The sequence below is a fragment of the Actinia tenebrosa genome, unplaced genomic scaffold (assembly GCF_029948245.1).
Source record: "Actinia tenebrosa isolate PJP-AT-01 unplaced genomic scaffold, QUT_ActTen_1.0 PGA_scaffold3__52_contigs__length_22856419, whole genome shotgun sequence".
Classification (NCBI taxonomy): Eukaryota; Metazoa; Cnidaria; class Anthozoa; order Actiniaria; family Actiniidae; genus Actinia; species Actinia tenebrosa.
In genome coordinates this window covers 2,653,597-2,672,830 of record NW_028292580.1, presented here as the reverse complement: position 1 = coordinate 2,672,830, position 19,234 = coordinate 2,653,597, and the positions used below count along the sequence as shown (strand labels likewise).

The 19,234-nt window shown below is 38.8% G+C and overlaps 3 protein-coding genes and 1 pseudogene across 3 annotated transcripts; 1 reads left to right on the top strand and 3 right to left on the bottom strand.

Annotated features, from left to right (window-relative positions):
- Window positions 1–546: 546 nt before the first annotated feature.
- On the bottom strand, window positions 547–5,413 carry LOC148907726 (uncharacterized). The gene is made up of 5 exons (XM_089035726.1): window positions 4,823–5,413; window positions 4,034–4,212; window positions 2,946–3,947; window positions 1,730–2,732; window positions 547–1,493 (listed from the first exon to the last, which is right to left on the bottom strand). The coding sequence occupies exons 1-5, from the start codon at window positions 5,010–5,012 to the stop codon at window positions 547–549; spliced, it is 3,321 nt and encodes a 1,106-aa protein (XP_088891852.1). The 5' UTR covers window positions 5,013–5,413.
- A 1,869-nt stretch (window positions 5,414–7,282) lies between these two features.
- LOC148907725 (uncharacterized) lies at window positions 7,283–12,242 on the bottom strand. Its single transcript, XM_089035725.1, has one exon. It carries the CDS (start codon window positions 12,240–12,242, stop codon window positions 7,935–7,937), a length of 4,308 nt encoding a protein of 1,435 aa, XP_088891851.1. The 3' UTR covers window positions 7,283–7,934.
- Window positions 12,243–13,816: 1,574 nt separating this feature from the next.
- LOC148907724 (uncharacterized) lies at window positions 13,817–16,209 on the bottom strand. The gene is made up of 2 exons (XM_089035479.1): window positions 16,127–16,209; window positions 13,817–15,399 (listed from the first exon to the last, which is right to left on the bottom strand). The coding sequence occupies exons 1-2, from the start codon at window positions 16,191–16,193 to the stop codon at window positions 15,275–15,277; spliced, it is 192 nt and encodes a 63-aa protein (XP_088891605.1). The 5' UTR covers window positions 16,194–16,209; the 3' UTR covers window positions 13,817–15,274.
- Window positions 16,210–17,347: 1,138 nt separating this feature from the next.
- On the top strand, window positions 17,348–19,032 carry LOC148907723 (uncharacterized; annotated as a pseudogene).
- The last annotated feature ends 202 nt before the right edge of the window (window positions 19,033–19,234 follow it).

The following is a 19,234-nucleotide window of genomic DNA, read 5'->3' as shown; positions in this document are numbered from 1 at the left end:
AATTGAAAGGCTCATAATCTCAAACATCCACGCGTTACGGTATTGTTATGTCATGCAAACTCGCGTCTTCAGCGTAGTGAAAAAATCCCTTTGCCCGTAGAATGACTTAGATCATCAAAACTGACTAGCAAAATCATTTCTTATAACCTTTAACACATTCGAGTTGCATTTTGTGAGAAATTAAAAATTATATTTTAAACTGGAGCAACTCATTTCACACTGAAAATAGTAAAATTTTCTAACAAAGTTAAACGAACGAAACTCATTTGATTTTCCATCTCGCTACACGCAATTCTTAGGAATTTAAACATTAATTTTATAATTATTTAGCAGTTAATTAGAACTTACCAAAAATACAAGATAGATTCCATTCATTTGGCGCGCGATTTTCGATAGCGAGAGTTTATATATTTGCCGCGATCGGAAATACAAACAAATAACACGATATTGCGTTACACACATGAAACCCAAGCGCAAGATCTATAAAATAATAATAGCGGTCTTGGCTGTATACTGATTTTCTTTATGATTCTGACCATGAATCAATCAAACGGATCCCAGTACACAAGAACACGACTTTAAAGTTGTCCTTAAAAGATCGATATAAGGGGCCTTTCGACGACTGGTGATGTTATCCGTATCTATATCAAAATACTCACAAATGCTAGCAAGCACGTTAATACTTAATTGTTTAAGCCCATTAGACTTGTTAAGCCGACAAAGATTGTAGGTCTCGTATGTAATGGGATGTAGAAGCCCACATTGCTGGATGACTTCCTCTCGCGTCGATTGATAGCCTTCTTCCTCTGTAGCTGCAGCGAATTGCTCTTCCGCTGCATCAGTAGCTAGGGTATCTACTGGTACGCCCTTCAGCTTTGCAGCTGTTCTACTGAAATACGATTGTATTTGCTGTGGTGTTAAGAACTCATCAATCGTGAACAGCCTGTTGCCATTGCTGTCCTTAGCATATCTCATGTCGCGCGATACAGTCCCTGCGTCAATCTTGTGGCCAGTTGCCTGTCCTATTAAAAACTTGTCGTTAAGATAAAGTTTCTGTCGGTCACTGAATCGCGATGTCTTTTTAGATCTTTTCAAAGCCCAGCCCATTGGTAGACAGTCATCTGCAGGTGAGGTGTAGAGCATCGAGCTGGACATATCTGGGACACTATCAGCACCATAAAGTAATTTTTCTCGGTAAATAATCTTGGCCTTATCCATTAAGCTCTCTCTCTCTTGAACACGCTTACATTCACCATATTGGATGTGGTTTTCAAGAGAACTATATCTCTTGTACTCTTTAACGCAGCCATCTTTAGGGCAGGCGAAAAGTTTTGCGGTTGATCCTTCACTGTCTTCCACGTCGTCTTCCACTTTATCTTTTTCGTTATCTCTACTTTCTTGGGCCTCCACACTCTCCGGTCGTTGAATGATTTCAACAAAATACCCTTCTGAAAAAGATTCGATAAACTTTGCAAAGGAAGGGCTTCGAAGATCTAACAAAAAAAAAAAAAAAGATATATTGATTAGTTCTTATTTATTAATTCTCTCTCTCTCTCTCTTCATGTTCTTGTTTTTTCTTACATTCTTTTTTTCGTAATTTTTTTTCTCCCCTTTTCATTACCAGTTTATCATTTTCGTTGTGGGAAAAAACAAAAACGATAACATATATAATGATCGTAATATTAAAAACAATAAATAAGGAGGGCTTAAATAAAAATTCATTAATTACCTTGTTGTGTAGCCCAGTCAAGAGATTTCCCTTTACCAATGTCATAGGCTTTCCACATCGTAAGCTTATCTTGGCTGTACTTGAAATTATTAAAGGAGTTAATCCCAACTAGTTTAATTCCCTGGATTGTTTGTAAGCCAGCAGCGTCAATCACAGCAACTCTAACACCACGCACACCACCATGGGAGAGAATGGCTTCCTTTAAGGCTTCTGCATTGCAAACATCGTGTCCTTCGTTAATGTAACGACGAACGTGTGCTTTGATCGTTGCGGCCTTACGATCACAAGAGCCTTTCCCTCCTTGAGGATCGCTAAAATCAATACGCTTAACTCTAATTCCGGTCTCTTTCTGCATGAAGTGACAGGCAGTTATCATAGCTGCACTGTGATAACACCCCACGTTGTCTTGCTTGTACACAGCGCCAGTGATTTCAGGATGCTCACTTTTGAGTTGCCTCTGGGTGTGTTCCATGATAGACACCACGTCATCGCTGTCTTGGCTACAGTTTTTTGCAATGTGTACAAATGCTTGGTGCTGGAGCTGTCCTGCTGCTGTTCTTCTGACCACTACAGATATGTGCCAACTAATCCCTCTCTTTCCGAACCAATCGGTCTGAGTTTCTCGATACTTCTGGGGAAGAAATTTCATCGCCCAGTCTTGGGTGATCAACACTGTACTCTCATCTAATTCATTTATCATGTCGATTCGTGGTTTGTCTTGTCTCAATGATCGAAGTTGGTGGGATTTCCAAGTATCTATAGCCTGTATTGCCTGTTGACAAGAAAACATCATATCATCGCCCTTTTCGTTTCCTAGACGCTTCGAAACGTTTGCCACTGCGTTCTTGATTGAAGAAAGGACAGTTTTTAGTTCCTCACAAGAAGAGCAACTAAGGTCATGTTGGTGATCGCTACATGATGAACACAACTTCTTTTCATTTGGGTCGTTGAGTGCGTAAACAGTACAGTGATCTTTCACTTGAGATTTCTCTGATATGTGAACCTATAATAAATTCATATCGTTTAATAATAAAATCACACATTTTACGTTCTTTTGGTCGTTTTGTGTGGTTTTGGGTTCTTGCCCTTTCTCCTTTTGCAAGAAAACGTTTTTTTTTAATCTAAAAATGAGCTTGAATAAAGAGATAAAAAAGATCTTAATTTTTTCAATGCGCTGTGGTACTGAATACGGTTTTGTTTTGTTATGATTACGAACCTTGTAGTCGTTTTTTATATACTGCTTTCCTATTTTTAGCATTCCTTCGCAGTTTTTGATCCAGGCTTTGTCTTGGCCATAATCAGCAAGTTGATTGATAAGGATAGTCAAGTCATCAAAGCCTTTTGCTCCATCTGCTGAAAGGTAATCTAGACCTTGGAGGGATTTTCGCACTGTGGCAGTGCAAACCGAGAGTATTCGGTACATGGTAGATGGACTTAGAACTTTCACATTACTTTCATTACAGAACTGGGTATACTGATTTATGATCCTCTGAGGAATCATAAGTCGTATGACATTGGGAGTCTCTAAAACCTGACCATTCGATAAGTGCAAGTAACGTTGACCGAAGGGAAGATCCTGTACGACATGGCTGCTTGTTATAAAGGACAGGAAATGATCAAGCTGGTTTGGATCGATTCTAATTCGAGGACTTTTCTCTTTAAGAACAGGGGTACCCCGACCATGCTTCAGAATGTGCATTCTTGCTGCCTGAAAACGATACTTAGTCAGGCCGGGAATAAACTTTTGAATCTGACAAAATGTCACCAGGTCACTCATGATTGCAAGAATGTTGCGTTTGGTATCCCAGCTTCCTGCATTTTGGTACGCTTCAGCCAAAGCTTCAAGATACTGTCTCTCGGTTGGTTGTAAAACGCCAAGAACTTTATCGACAGAGTGAGAGGACTGCACAGCTTCCCAAAGATTATTCGCATCACCCGGAGTTAAGACATCCAATACAGAAACAATGGCTTCGGTGGCTCTATTGATGTAGACGTTCTTGCTACGCTGGCTCATATTTTCCCATGGTTTATTGGGCTGTCCAATCGAACCAAACTCTGCGTTACCTTTGCACACTCGTAGAAATTCGTTTAACTTCTGGAGTTTCTGTTTTGAAAGGTCTATGGAGCCATTACTACTCTCTGTTGAGTCTGAAAAGATCACTGCTGGGTCCTCCTCTAAGTTCAGCTTCTCTAATGCATATTGCAAATCATCTAATAGCTGCAAAAGAATTTGAATCATGTTACCCCACTAGCATTATTTACTCGATATAATCTTGAACGATGATTCTCAAATTATTTACTTACTTCACTCCCCGCGTCACTGTTTTTTGTTGCACACTCACTTGAAGCAATGTCAGGCTCTTCAACGTTTTGTTCATCATCTGACGTTTGAATGACCGGATCTTCTTCATTCTCGGGTAGGGATCGATATTGCAGTAAATCAACTTCAGACTTTAATTGCATTCGACATTGTTTGCAGATTGCTAGAAAACAAAACATTTCTGACTCAGTTGTAGTAGGCTTACATACGTAATTACCAACAGTAGGGACATATGGTTCCGCAGCGTAAGAGTGTTACTTCCATATATGGACTATACGGGGATGATCCGCTGAACAGGGTAGGGTTTTTCGAGCTGCTTGTCGTAAACAGGGTATGCAATTTCACTCAAGTTCCAAGTTCTTCTTGAGTTTCCTGTCATATTCAGGGTTTCTACTTTCGTATTGATACGCGAGATGACATGACAATTGAAACAGGAACTCAGTGCAATAAATTATATATTTTTTCATAAACAGGGTCTACAATTTTAAGTTTTTATGTCATAAACAGGGTACCCCTTTCAGAATCCCAGTGGAACACCCCTACCAAAATTCTGGCGGAGTACCCAACCCGGGGTTTGTGTGTTGTGTAAAAGGGGTAGCTGGGAGTGGAAGCGGGCGATGAATGCAGAACCAAGGTAATAAAAAATGTATCCATTGAGTAGTAGATTCTCTATTTGTCTTTGTTCATTTTGATCTGTGATGGCAAGATATGTCATAACATTATTATCAAAACTACCTTTATTGGCAGATACAAAATTATAAAAAAATACTCACGTGTCCCAACTGGAGTCAAGTTATTTGTTAATTGATAAAGCCCCTTTGACTGTTGGCTCGTAAGACCACGATCGCCTCTGTACTGGTTTAGTTTGTGTTGGGCCCAACTCACTGGCATTGAGCAAGTTTTTTTAAAGCAGCGCCACCTTATTCCATGCTGGGCTCGGTGACGCGGACACACTGTTAGCATCAGCTTATCGGATGGATTTTCAAATATGCCTGCCAATTTAAATAACGTTTGAACTAAGTATGATTTGTTTCAGGGTAACGACAAACCACATAATTCTTATGTCTAACGGATCCAGCTTTGACCGTTTCCCCTCGATTGATGCGAGTACATAACCATCTATAGAAATTCATGAGGCTAATATTCACAAACATCCAGTCGTCCTACCTGCCCTTGCCAGAAGTAACTGTGATTCAGTTGCCAAAGCTGAATCTCTAACATTGAGAAACTTCAAATGTCCTTTGATGGGTCTTTCACAATTTTCGAGAGTTACGCATAGCACATCTTCTTTTCTGTCCTGACTAGAGCCACAAGGGCCTTTAACATAAGCTGAATAGCTACATACAGCCATTCGCTGTTGAGAGGACTCAAAAATATGAAATACTTATTCAAATAACGAAGAACACGATTGTTTACTTTGAACTATATGCCTGGTATTGTGAAACGAGACCAGGATTGTTTGTTTTGGAAGTAAATTGAAAACAGGTGTCCCCAGTCCAGTCCCCCTTGACAATCAAGGACCAAGGACGTGGGAAAAAAAATTGGACACAAAAAGTAAATCCCCCAAAAAATTAAACCCAAACTAATATAATTGCAAATTTCAAAATAATAGGAGTTTCCTTAAAAAACAAAGAAGGAAAATCGGTATGAAAGATTGATAAACCCCGATGCGCTTGGGTTTCCTGTGTGTAACGCAATATCTTGTTATTTGTTTGTAGTTCCGATCGCGGCAAATATATAAACTCTCGCTATCGAAAATCGCGCGCCAAATGAATGGAATCTATCTTGTATTTTTGGTAAGTTCTAATTAACTGCTAAATAATTATAAAATTAATGTTTAAATTCCTAAGAATTGCGTGTAGCGAGAAGGAAAATCAAATGAGTTTCGTTCGTTTAACTTTGTTAGAAAATTTTACTATTTTCAGTGTGAAATGAGTTGCTCCAGTTTAAAATATAATTTTTAATTTCTCACAAAATGCAACTCGAATGTGTTAAAGGTTATAAGAAATGATTTTGCTAGTCAGTTTTGATGATCTAAGTCATTCTACGGGCAAAGGGATTTTTTCACTACGCTGAAGACGCGAGTTTGCGTGACATAACAATACCGTAACGCGTGGATGTTTGAGATTATGAGCCTTTCAATTTTCGACTCTCTGAATCCTGTTTTCAACTGGCCCCAAAATTTTATTTTACATTTCGAAAGAAGACATGCCCTTCGTTGTTCCAGAAGTATTTTTTTGTCCTGGATCGACATACCAGTGGAGATATTTTAGTGTGAAGTTGGCTTATTTTTGCTCTTCTTGAATTTGCTTCAAAATCGAAAAAACTCAAAAATCTGTAAAATATTCCACGTATTACATATTTATCAAGAAAACTAATAAAATGTAGAAAAATGCCTATACTTTCTATGTATCAACTTTAAAAGTGCATAGCGTTTGAGATTGATATAGAAATGAGCTTGGGTTGAGAGGTAGTATTCCAACCCCAAAAGTCGCCCTAAAACGGCGAAAATCAAAATTGCCTCCGTTCATAAAAAATAACGTCCCAATAAGCCTTTGAGTTATTTTGTGTTTAATAGTAGCCCAAATGCTATGATCTGGCAAAGTTTGAAGAATTTTGATTTTTCAAGGTCTGCTCACGTTGTTTGGTTTTTAGGGACTAGCCCTCTTAATGCTTAAATCGTGACCGAGGTGACTAAAGCACCAAATTTGGCACAGAACTTCGTTTTGATGTAACAAACGATTTCAGAAGGGGTGCCCAGTGAAACGAGGTCGGGGGGTCTGATTTCACTCCAAACGGGGGCGGGGTGGGGTATTTCTCTTAAACTTGCTATATAAAGTAAATTGAATATATTAAATTCTTTGAAATAGTAATTTAAGCACTCAACTCCATGTACAGAGCTTCGTTTTGATCTAAGAAACGATTTACAAAGGACTGATTAGTTATATGAGGTCGGGGGGGTCTGATTTCACTCCAAAAGGGGGGAGGGGTGGGGTATTTCTTTTAAACTCGCTATATAAAGTAAATTGAATATATTAAATTCTTTGAAATAGTAATTTAAGCACTCAACTCGTGTACAGATCTTCGTTTTGATCTAAGAAACGATTTACAAAGGACTGATTAGTTATATGAGGTCAGGGGGGGGGGGGCTGATTTCACTCCAAAAGTTTGAGGGTATTTCCTAAAACTGTCTATATAAAGTAGTAAAAATATAAATAAAAGCCATACGGTAATGATAAAGTTGATGAATAGCTCCTCATTAAAATAAACAATTTAAAAGGGATATCCATTGGTTTTGGGATGGGAGTGGAGGGGAATGTTTTTTAGAGGGGAGGGTATGAGACATTTTCTTCTTGAAATATACCTTTTCAATCTACTAATTAAGATATCTTTTCAACGCAAGATAGTTTTGGGTCTTACATATCACTCAATGTTATTTGCTGTGAAGCATTCGGGACATGCTGCATGGCTGGAGGGATATGATCTGGACCTGTTAGATCGAGAAGGAAAGCTTACCTCATCATATTACAGGTTAGCTAGTATTGGTGCACCCAGCGGAGCAATAACAAAGCTCTGTGCACGAGAGATTCGACTTCACACATTTGCATCGGTTACTGCAGCCTTTTTTGCATCCACATCTCAGCAGCTCGGCGCAGGCTTTTGACGCATCGGGCAGTGCACTCCAAACAGGATCCCAAGTCTTCTTCATGGTCCACCCCCAGCCTTCTGGCGGGGGAATGTTCTGCTGGGCCTCCATACAAGTTGTCCAAATCCCTCCCTGGTAAATAGCTCTTCGTGTGTGCTGTAACAACGCTTCCTTAATATGATTAAAAGTCAAATTAATTATTTAAGACCAAGTGATGTATTTCTCAAAAACTAATGCAGCTAGTCAGTTACGAGCAGCAAAACCTCTTGTACTTGTCTTCTTACCTGTGTTGGTGGAATATGTTCCAAGTTTCGGTTTTGCTTGGTGAACAGGGGACGCCGTGATTCATTGACACAACTGGTTGAGCTTGATTTGTCATACATGACCACAGTGAGACGTTCAAGAGTCTTGAAATGGGGTGACATTATGTCGATGGCATCAAATGGATTCTCCTTAATATGAATGAATGCATCGGTTGCTTCTTCATATGATTTCCAAGCCCCCCAAGCAGTCTGCTTCCCCCTACCAGAAAACGATGAAGTCGTATCACAGCCTGTAAAGGCATGGAAGAGTGGTAGGGCATTAGCCTTTCTCTCACCAAGCTTCTCGCAGATAGCATTAATATGGTAGCACCGATAGTACTTTCCCATGCCAAAGCCAACCCAAATATCAAGAGGGCCATAACTTCTCATCAACTGATAAAAATGTCCAGCAATGATTACGATAACATCAGTATCGACTGTGCGAACAAAAATGGATTTCTCGCCGTTTCTTAGGGCGTCCAGGATGTGTACAACTATCCTCGTGTCAGCTTCTTCCTGGTCACACACCTGCATGACACTCTCCCCACCTGACGTGACATTCACTCCTGAGGTGATATAGATCTTCTTGCCTTCATATGGGCAAACAAAGCTTCCAACTCGCTCTGACAAAAGTGCAAAGAGTTCTTCCTTATTTGTCGAATCAAGAAGAAAGTTTTTCCAGTCTCGAGGAAGTTTGGTATTCCCTCCAACTTTCTTTCTTCTGCCTTGACCTCGTTTCTCTCGTGTGGCCTCTTTTAAACTATCAGAACGGTACTCATCCCAAACGACATCAACTCGCTTTGACGAATGAAGCTCCCGAGTTAAGAAAGGTAAAAATACTCTTTCGACATACTGTGAAAACGTAGACGCCGGCCCAGGTAGCAATGCATGGACAAGAGCAGCACCATCAAAGATTTTTGTATCATAACTGGCTGGCGGGTCTTGCTGTGATGGTACTTCAAGGCATTTTAGAAGATCTGACTTCTTGCCGAAGCGCATTTTACCAAACTGAGACAATGATGGTGGATATGGCTGGTTCTCGAGTTTGAAGAAATCTTCAAGGTCTCCATCCCGGTTCTGACTGGCAATATATAGTCGACTGAACAAGCTACAATCGCTTTTAAGTACAGACAATTCCTTCGATGTTTTGGAGGAGGTTTTTGGTTTCTGGCGCTTGAACAAAGGTAAGGAATTCTTCTTGATCGGGTCGTTTATAGACACCTTCTTCTCTACGATCACATTGTGGACATAATCCTTGTATTTCGCGGATCCGATATCTTCGATTGTGCGCACAGTTATCGCAACAGATTCGTTTGCACAGTCGCGAGAGTCTAAAGCGATAAGTTCAGGAGAATCATCGATGAAGGGATTACCCATTTCAGAGATAGTGGCAGAAAGGTTTTTCACTTGCTTTTGAAAAAGTTTCTGCGAGGAGAGGCCTTGATCATGATGGGCGTAGCTACTTTCTTCTTCATTATCATCGTAATAAGGCAGGTCTACTTCAAACTCCTTGAGAAGTCTAGCCAGCTCAGGACCTGAAACCATCCATCTGGCAAAGGCTCCAGGGTTTTCTGTCAACCCAACGGCTCCCCCAGAACCCTTAACAAGAGCATTATTTTGCTCGTGTGCTTGGTCAACTGGAATGGAAGAGAACTTCTTCGCAGTTTTCTGGATAACCCAAAACTGTGACAGCTGCTGCTTGATTTCATCTGGCAATAACTTTATATCTTGAATGAAGACGGGCACCCATCGGGAATAGTTCACATGGTCTAACGCAAAAAACCACGGGGTTAATGCCTCCAGTACTTCTACAAAAAGATCAAACTTCCTTTCGCGGTGAGCTTTTATAAACACCAGGATCTTGATTTCCAGTTGCATTATAATATCCCAGAACTGAAAGGTAGGACTCTTCTTCATCATATTGGACCTCCATGACGCAAATGAATCTTCATCATCAAAATCTTCTGCTGATCGAAATGCATCTCTCTGCAGCTTGAAAAGAGCAACCACTGTGACCTGATGAGCATGTCTCGTTCGTGCTAGGTGAGACACTTTTAAGAAGGATTCTGACGTTCCAGACGACGCAACTCCGGCTTCTGTTAGCGCACTGGTCCAACCAGACCCATCGAGTAGATCGCCGCATAGGGCCCACAGAGCCATTTCAATGTGAAGGCCGCCTAGCATTGTTACATACATATTTTCGCCATATCTGTCCGGCCATTGCCACTGAATATACTTTGAAATGGCGTAAAGTGGTTGATCAATTGTCAGTACAGGAACCTGGTCTGGATTAAGAAACGATGTTGTGTTACGCAAGAGATCCATACCATGCTTTATCATTGATACCGATCCGGCTTTTTCATTGAACATTGGTAGAAGACTAGATATAGCAGGGTGTTCTTTGCTTGACTCTATTAGCGCAGCGTGATAGCCTGACCATGATACAAAGCTACCCTTGACAAGATTGCTTTCTAAGAGAGAAATACTTTGTTCAATCCAGCACTTTTCTTGTTGAACTTCACCAATGAGGTTTCCATTGGTTTCATGTGGATTGTTATTTCTGGTGTTAAGAGTAATTTTGGAAGTATTGATATTAACTGCTGGCACCGTCGCATAGTTGTCAGGAAGTGTAAAATCTTTTTCAAGATCTTCTTCTGACAGAGATACTGCAGGTCTCGATATCCCTGGTTTACCCTCAGTTGGAAATTGAAACACGCTTAAAGCAGTGCCATGAAAAGAACCTTGCGATGTGGTCGAAGAAGGGTTGTGATCGATATTGTCAAGTGCCCCAACTGTGTAAAGTCCATGACGTAGATTTGAGGGGCAAACATTGTTTTCAGCTCTAAACTGTCTACAAACTGATGATGCTAATCCATTTATAATCTCTGTAACCCTGTCGTAGGAAACACTTAGGCCTAATTGGTACAGGCTATCAACCAGCATTCTACTTCTGGTAAGAGTATGAATATTCAAACCCACATACATAGGGAGTGGCGGTTCTCGTGATCTGGAATGGCGTTTCTTTTTACTTGCTTGAGAGGCGCCTTTCTTGGAATTAAAAATTATCATCTGCGCAATTGTTAGACATGCTTGTGAAACATCTGAGGGTTGATCTTGGATGTTAGGCCCATTTAAGAGCAGGGATACAAAATATAACAAGTTGGGTGGTACGCTGTCAAATTGACATCCTTGCGTGAAAGTCCCTGAGAACTGAAAACCATCATTTTCAAACATTTCTCTTCTGATTAGTTCTGCCACACTCGTGAAATCCAGGGCCTCTGACTGAAAGTCTCGTGATTCTAGCTCCCTTTTCAAAAGTGATTTTAGAGCGTCACTGAAAATTAAGATAACATTTCTACCATCTGACTGCTCCTTGAGATCTTCACAAAAGTGTCCAAGAATTTGATTCTTCAGACGGGTCTTGTTTACAGTCTTGACGATGTCGAATGCCTGCAGACGCTTAACATAGAGCTGATGGAGGTCAGAAAGCTTAAAGATACGAACGCCATTTTCTGCTGAATATTCCATATATGATATCAGTTCCGAGAAGGCTCGTGCTTCAGCAATTAATTCGCTTTCACCAGAGGAATTTTCAGCAGTACCCTTTTGCAGCAGCGACCTGTATCGGTTCTTGAAAGACCTCATGCAATTTCGGTGATATTTCGCTTCGCTTGCAATCATATCTGTGCCAGCCAATTTGAATAACAGCTCGACGTCCTCAAGCTCTGTGGCCATCATTTTCACTGTCTCATCTACTGTAAAAGTCGTCACTTGATGGAGGTCTTCATTTCCATCTCCACAGAAGATACAGACATCCTTGTCACAAGCATGACGTTTTGACGCTCTTCTGTCAGTTTCGGCGCCACCATCGTCACTTTTTCTTTTCTGTGCTGACAAAGCTTTATCCAGCTTTGTTTTTGAAAACTTTAAATGACATGATTTGTGCCAACTGGCTTTGTTGTTAATAAGGCATTGGGCATTCTCATCATCGTCTTTGAATGCCAATTTTATAGGTAAGGAATTGGCTTCTCTAAACTGAGATACGGTATGCAGAAATGTTTCATATGCATTCAAAGCAGTGCCATCATGAAAGCTATTAAGAGGGCATCGTAGTGGCTCTGAAGGCCGTTTTTCTTGACATATGCAACACAATGACCAGTCCATACAAGCATGAATTGCTGGATAAAATATCAATAAATTATAATAATTCTGCTGGTTTGTCAGCATTAACTTGGAACTATTCATTTAGAGTGATTACACTAAGCTATTACACACTAATAATCAATTATTATTTAAGAGGTTAAGTGCAATCACTCTACCTTATTTAACTAGGCAAATGCAATCAGGTGCAAAAAAATATTTTCAAGTTCGTCTGCTAAAAGTAGTCTGACCAAAAAAATAATGTCAAATTCTTAAACGAGTCAACCAAAAATTATGTATCTTACCTTAGAAGTAAATAAGAGATTGTTTAATGAAAATAATGCTCTAACACGAGCAATTTTTCAAGGTTAATTTTGAAACTTTACAGTCTGTGTAGTGACGATCACGATCAGTTAAAAAGACAAAATGGCCGCCTTAGTTTGTGATTTGTAGAGAAACTCTGCTGACCAGTTTACTGCAGCTTCACATTATTTGATGAAAAATACTCATAACTTTAATTTGCAGTATAATTTTTAAAACTTTTTTTCCAAGAAAACATTTAATAGCTTGATGTATTCTAAGAGAAATTACTGTAAAAATAAATATTCTTTAGCAGTACTTATACGAAACCCTTCCTGAAGAAACTCTCCCACCCCTTCCCCCAAAAAGCCATTACCCCTTCCCTCCCATCCCCAAACCACTGGATATCCCTTTTAAATTGTTTATTTTAATGAGGAAGACTATTCATCAACTTTATCATTACCGTATGGCTTTTATTTATATATTTACTACTTTATATAGCGAGTTTAAGAGAAATACCCCACCCCTCCCCCTTTTGGAGTGAAATCAGACCCCCCGACCTCGTTTCACTGGGCACCCCTTCTGAAATCGTTTGTTACATCAAAACGAAGTTCTTTGCCAAGTTTGGTGCTTTAGTCACCTCGGTCACGATTTTAGCATTTTTTGGGCCTAAGCAACTGGACTATAGGTAAAAACAGGGTATGAAGTTTATTTTAATGCCCAATATGTGAATAAGCTTCAACAACAGAAGTTTGACACTTGACTTCAATTGTTTGTTATTGGGATTATGAGCATGAGTTTATGATTACAGTACCAATAATGTTTATATTTTAAGAATGTTTTATATAGTTTTGTTTATATATAGAGCCTGTTTAAGATACTGTAAGAGTTGATTAGGCTTTGCATCATATTTATTACGTAAATACTTTTGCCTGAAACAATTGACCTGTGGAAGTATCACAGGCTGAATCTATTATTACATAATTGTCAAGATAACAAATAACTTTTTATATATGCATATTTTATGTCAAAATTGGGGTAGTGCCATTTTAAAAACAAATCTATTATTAAGATGTTTTTTTTACAAAAAGAGATTATTATAATTCATATGATGGAGGTACTGTATTGCACATTATTCAAGAAGAGGAATTATTATTATTCCATGTTATTGTTTTGCTTTTTTGTTGATTGTTAATAAGATCAAGAATAAGTTTATGATTCTATACATTTTTTCCTGTTTGAGATTCCACATGTTTTTAGAAAAGAATTTATTATTATTATCATACCTTTATATAATTTAGATAATTTAATAAATCAAATAAAAGTTTACAACAGTGTCAGGAACTGCATTACATTGATTATGTAATGGTATTATTTTGGCTAAATTATTTATTCTAGCAGACTAGAAGATTCTAAGCAAACATGTATAATTATGTTCGATTTTCCATTCCTCAGTTTCTCAGAATATTTGAATTACATCAGTCTTATTGAAGAAATCAAATTAGGGACTGCAATAGTTATAGGGATAGTTATTGCGCGGTCCCTTATATGGATTGGTCCACAAACATTTCTTCGCAAAGTGATTTTTAATTAGTGAACATGTGTTGTCAACCAAAAGCATTATAAGCATTATTTAAGGAAAACAAGCAAATCGTGAGACCTGAAATGTTGATCACACAATGCTATAAGTCCACTTAAACAATTTATTTGTGTGGGCCAGAGTTTCATGGGACTACATTATCCAATAGCAAAGACCAAAATACCAAATAACATTATCTATTGCTACCATTCTCAGCTATATGAATTATATATTGAAACAACTTGAGTGCACTTTGCCAATTTCTGGGTTTTGATTCCCTCAGACTTTCTAGGACATAGTCAAAGTATTCCCGGTAGGGATTGTCTTCTTCTTCATTTATACATTGCTGTGAAACCTCGTTGAGTTCGGTTACTGGAATTTTCAAAAGAAGATCTGTTCTACCCCCATGATATTCAGGCAAGAAAAACAATGAATCAGGCCTACCATGTACTGTGTCATGGCTGGATTTCCTGATGTAATGAGTGTTCCAGTGTTCCATTACTTGATCACATTCTTGCTGAAGACATGATGAAAAACAGAACCACAGACATTCTTTGTTTAGGTCAGAGGTGGTATCGATTATTCCCTGGGCTTCCAAGTCTTGGAAAAAACTTCGCCACCACGATGTCCGATTCTTGCAAAAGAAACTCCACCACCCCTCCATCCTTTGGTTTCTGGGGGAAGACACATACCTGTGGGCATCAAAATTTTCTCTAAGATAACACTGCATTGTGGCAACTAAGCCATTCTCAGTACCAAGATCTGTGACAAGCTCAACTGGCACACCTCCTAATTCAGCAATAGTATCCACATAGTACCTTGCTGGATTGTCAGGTAAATTATTTGAGCGTGCAACTTTAAGCCACAGTATGCGTCTACTAAAGCCATCAATGCAACCATGTATTGGGAACCCCCAAGGTTTCAACTTATCGTAACCATCCTGGTGCCATGCATAATTTGGACCTGGATTTCTATAAACTCTTCGTTTTAGGCGATGCCCTTTACGTGTTGCAACACCTTCAGGATCTATCTCTTGCAATAGTTGCTGTACAATAATTCTCGGAACTGAGAAGCCCTCTAGCCGAAGTGTATGCCAAACAGAACGATATCCTCCAGATGATCCTGGTCCATTCACAATTTCTTCTATACGTTTCCGAACATCAGTCTGCTTATGCCGCCTATTCAGGTTCCTTCGAGAAAGCCCATACAGCTTTAGCTTTCTTAACAAAGTACTGTAACTGATAGTGTGGTTATGATTCTAGGCAAGAAATAGGATAATTTCTTGGTACTCAAACCCCCGATGAAAGTAATATTTTATTACATCCTCTTCATCAAATTCAACCTCGCTGTCTGTGTCTGAGTCAGATGCATCCTCTGTCAGGCCTGTTGCAAAAAAATTTAAGGTACTTTATTAGTTTATATAATGTCATTTTACTGTACTGTAGTCTGTAGAAGTAGACTATATTTTTCTATGACAGCAACTGAGCCACGTGAAAAATATCTGGATACATACTAATACATATCCATATAGTATCAATCAATCAATCAATCAAATCTTTATTTAGCACCTTATTTACCATTGTTTAACTTAATATAAAATACAAATATAACATCTTTTGAGGTGCCACACTAGCTACAGTAACCACAAGGTTAATCGAGGTAGCTAGTAGGTTTAGGTAAAGTGATCTTAAAAGAAAGAATAGTTAATAATAAAGTATCAAATGAATTAAATAAAATATACCAAAAAAGAATAAAGAGTTAAAGAGTATAAGGAAGAAAAAAAAATTATAACAAATATTACAAAAATACAAGTAATGCCATAACTGGAGTAATATTAAATAATGTTTTCTATTGTTTAACTATGACTATTTTGTACTATTTAGTAATTAGTGTTTCACGGATTAGAGTGCTCACACTAAATCCGTGAAACAAATACTAATTTTTAGCACTAAATAGTGATAATTAAACAATAGAAATCAAAGGGTTCTGTATGAAATAGTACTAATTAATACTATTTAATGTTCACGGTTTTAGTGCGTGCATAAAAGCGTTCGCAACTTCGCTCAAAAACTTCGATCACTAAATATTAATAATAGTATATGAAACCTACCTTTTCCGCAATTAGGGCAAAACTTGTCCAGGTTTTCAATTTGATGTCCACAGTTGGAACAGAACATAGTTTCATGCTTTTGATTTCTCAAGATGGTGGAGATATAATCAACAGCTGACCGTATTAAGTGCATGTACTTATCCCCATGATGCACTTCGAGAAAACGCAGCCCAGCCTCTGCGCGCCTTGTTTTGGCCGCTTTCCTTTTCGCCGTGAAAGCTTTCCTTTTCGCCGTGATGAATTCTACTTCGCCGTGATGAATTCTACTTCGCCGTGATGAATTCTACTTCGCCGTGAAGAATTCTATTTGGCCGCAGTGAATTCTATTTAGCCGCGGTGAATTCTATTTAGCCGCCGTGAATTCCTTTTAGCCGTGACCTTTTTGCTTTCGCCGTGATAGTTGTGGGCCACCGTACAAAGTTGTGCAAAAAGTTTGTGAAGATAGTTGCATATGTTTGTAAACACCAACTTAAGCACTAGATAAAACCCTTGAATACATAATGAGCAGGGTAATATGGGAGATAAACCCTATGTAGCCCATGTCAAATGCTTATCTAATATGTTTGGGTTGGTACTAGGGGCAATTCATCTCGCCAATTCGAGTTTTCTTAACTGTCTTTTGAAGTAAGGGCTAATGGCTTTAACCAAAAATATCATACTAGTAAGTGTACTTTTTTTGCTTACTAATAAGGCCTTTCTGACCCCGCTTCCATGCAATTTTTCCTAGTACTAACCGAGTTTGACCGCTACAGCTATGAGAAAGGTGTATGCTCTTACATTTTTAAACAATAACGTATCAAAGATTCAGTGAATTTAGTTTAAAATTTAGTAAAAATTTAAAGCAGGATTTGTGAAAATTAACAATAAAAGTAACATTGTTCATCTTAACTTAGTTGTTACAACAAGCAGCAACTTTTTTAGCTTAGCAGATTGTTGTAATATCAAAATTTTTATATGAATTTAGTTATGACATAATAAACTTTGCAAAAACAAGTCATAACTAGTGTTATTCTGAAAACTGTACTCTCAAGAAAATAACAAAATCCTGTACAGGATCCTATCAAAACCTCAATTAGGATCCTATATGATCTTGAATAGGATCCTATTCTTCGTTTTCACTCACGTGACTAACTGCTTGACGACGGTTGCTATCCGCCATGTTGGTGTCGCATATATATAAACAAAGCGTATCGAACCACGTCATTTCACGGGTGTATAGCAACTTTTGTCATGGTTCACTGTATTATTGTAGGCTGTTCAAGTAATAGCAGAAAAGATACGGCTATAGGATTCTTCAGGATACCTTCTGTTGTTGATAAACAAGGAGAAGAAGCTGAAGAACTGAGCAGGGAGAGACGAGAAAGATGGATTATGGTGATAAGTCGCGACGACATACAATGGAAGAATGTTCTGAAAAACGAGAGTTTGTGGAAGGCATTTCGAGTCAGGAAGGCCGGCAGCAGCGTGGGATAGATTCAACAATGACTGGGTGCCTACCTTGAATCTTGGTAAAACTAAATATCGCCAAGTAAATAATGAAGCCGTGGAAGCGAGAGCTGCCCGATCAAAGGAAAGACGAAAGAGGTCTCTTGAACAGCTCGAGTATGAGGCTGCTGTTAAACGCCAACAATTAGATGCTAGTGGATTGCCCCTCGAAAATATCGACTTTGCAGAGGATCCATCTACTGAAGAAGCTGTAGAAGAAGAAGACCAAGCTTTAAATCTGTGTTCGAGCTGTGATCATGATGATTCCATGTCCTGCTCTGTAAGTCAAACCAACTCATGCCGCATCCATAGCGTCTTCGTCCAGACTGAAAACGAAAACTGTCAGACTACATCTTCTATGTCTCAAACTGAGGAGTTCGAGTATATGTTTTCGGTAAATGGATATCAGCCTCCAACTAAAGATTATTTTAACACAGACGATAAAGTTCGGTTTTATACTGGATTGCCTTCCACTGAAATTCTGTTGACTATCTTTGACCACGTTTCTACAAGCATCACTCAGCGTAGTCAAACTCTTAGCAAATTTCAGGAATTTGTCATGGTTCTGATAAAGCTTAGACTTAATATACCGTTTCAAGAACTGGCATACCGTTTCCAAGTATCTCTACCAACAGTATCCAGGATTTTTTCTTCGTGGTTGATTGTAATGGATTCTCGTTTGTCGCCACTCATTTGCTGGCCAGACAGAAATCAGCTATGGGAAACTATGCCAATGTGTTTCCAGCAAGCGTTTGGCAAAAAAGTGACTGTGGTCATAGACTGCTTTGAAGTTCTTATTGATCGACCAACTAATCTTCTAGCCCGGGCACAAACTTTTTCGTCTTATAAACACCACAACACAATAAAAGTATTGATTGGGATTACCCCACAAGGAACCATTTCCTATATATCACAAGCTTGGGGAGGTAGAACCTCAGACAAATAGTTGACTGAAAATTGTGGATTACTGGACAAACTAGTGCCTGGTGACATGATAATGGCAGACAGGGGGTTCACAATAGCAGAAAGTGTTGGCCTCAAGCAAGCAAAGCTGGTTATTCCAGCATTCACTAAAGGCAAGACCCAACTGGACCCAGTTGATGTTGAAAAGACGAGGGGCATCGCCAGTGTAAGAATCCATGTGGAAAGGGTCATTGGTCTGCTACGCCGTAAGTACACTATCTTACAGAGTACACTTCCTACTGACTTCCTCATATGCAACGAGAGTGGACCACCAGAATCCAAAGTGCCGGTGATTGACAGAATTATAAGAGTGTGTTCAGCACTTGTTAACTTGTGCCCTCCCATTATACCATTTGATTAGCCCATATCAAATTGTAGTTTGTTGATAAAGAAGGCAAAATGGCAAACAGAAATCCAGAAGAAATTGGCTTTTTATATAAACTGTAAGCAGTGATTATTGAGTGATGGCATTAAAATACACATAATTTGGTTGTCATTTCTGTACAGGCTGTAGTTCTCTTTGCTGTTCTGTCTCCTCGCATAATGACTTATAACAAACTTTATAGTCCCATGGTCTATGTTTATATTTAAATAAGATTTCAATTAATTTCATAAAAATAAACAATTATGTTTATTTACAAGAAAAAATAATTCGCAGTA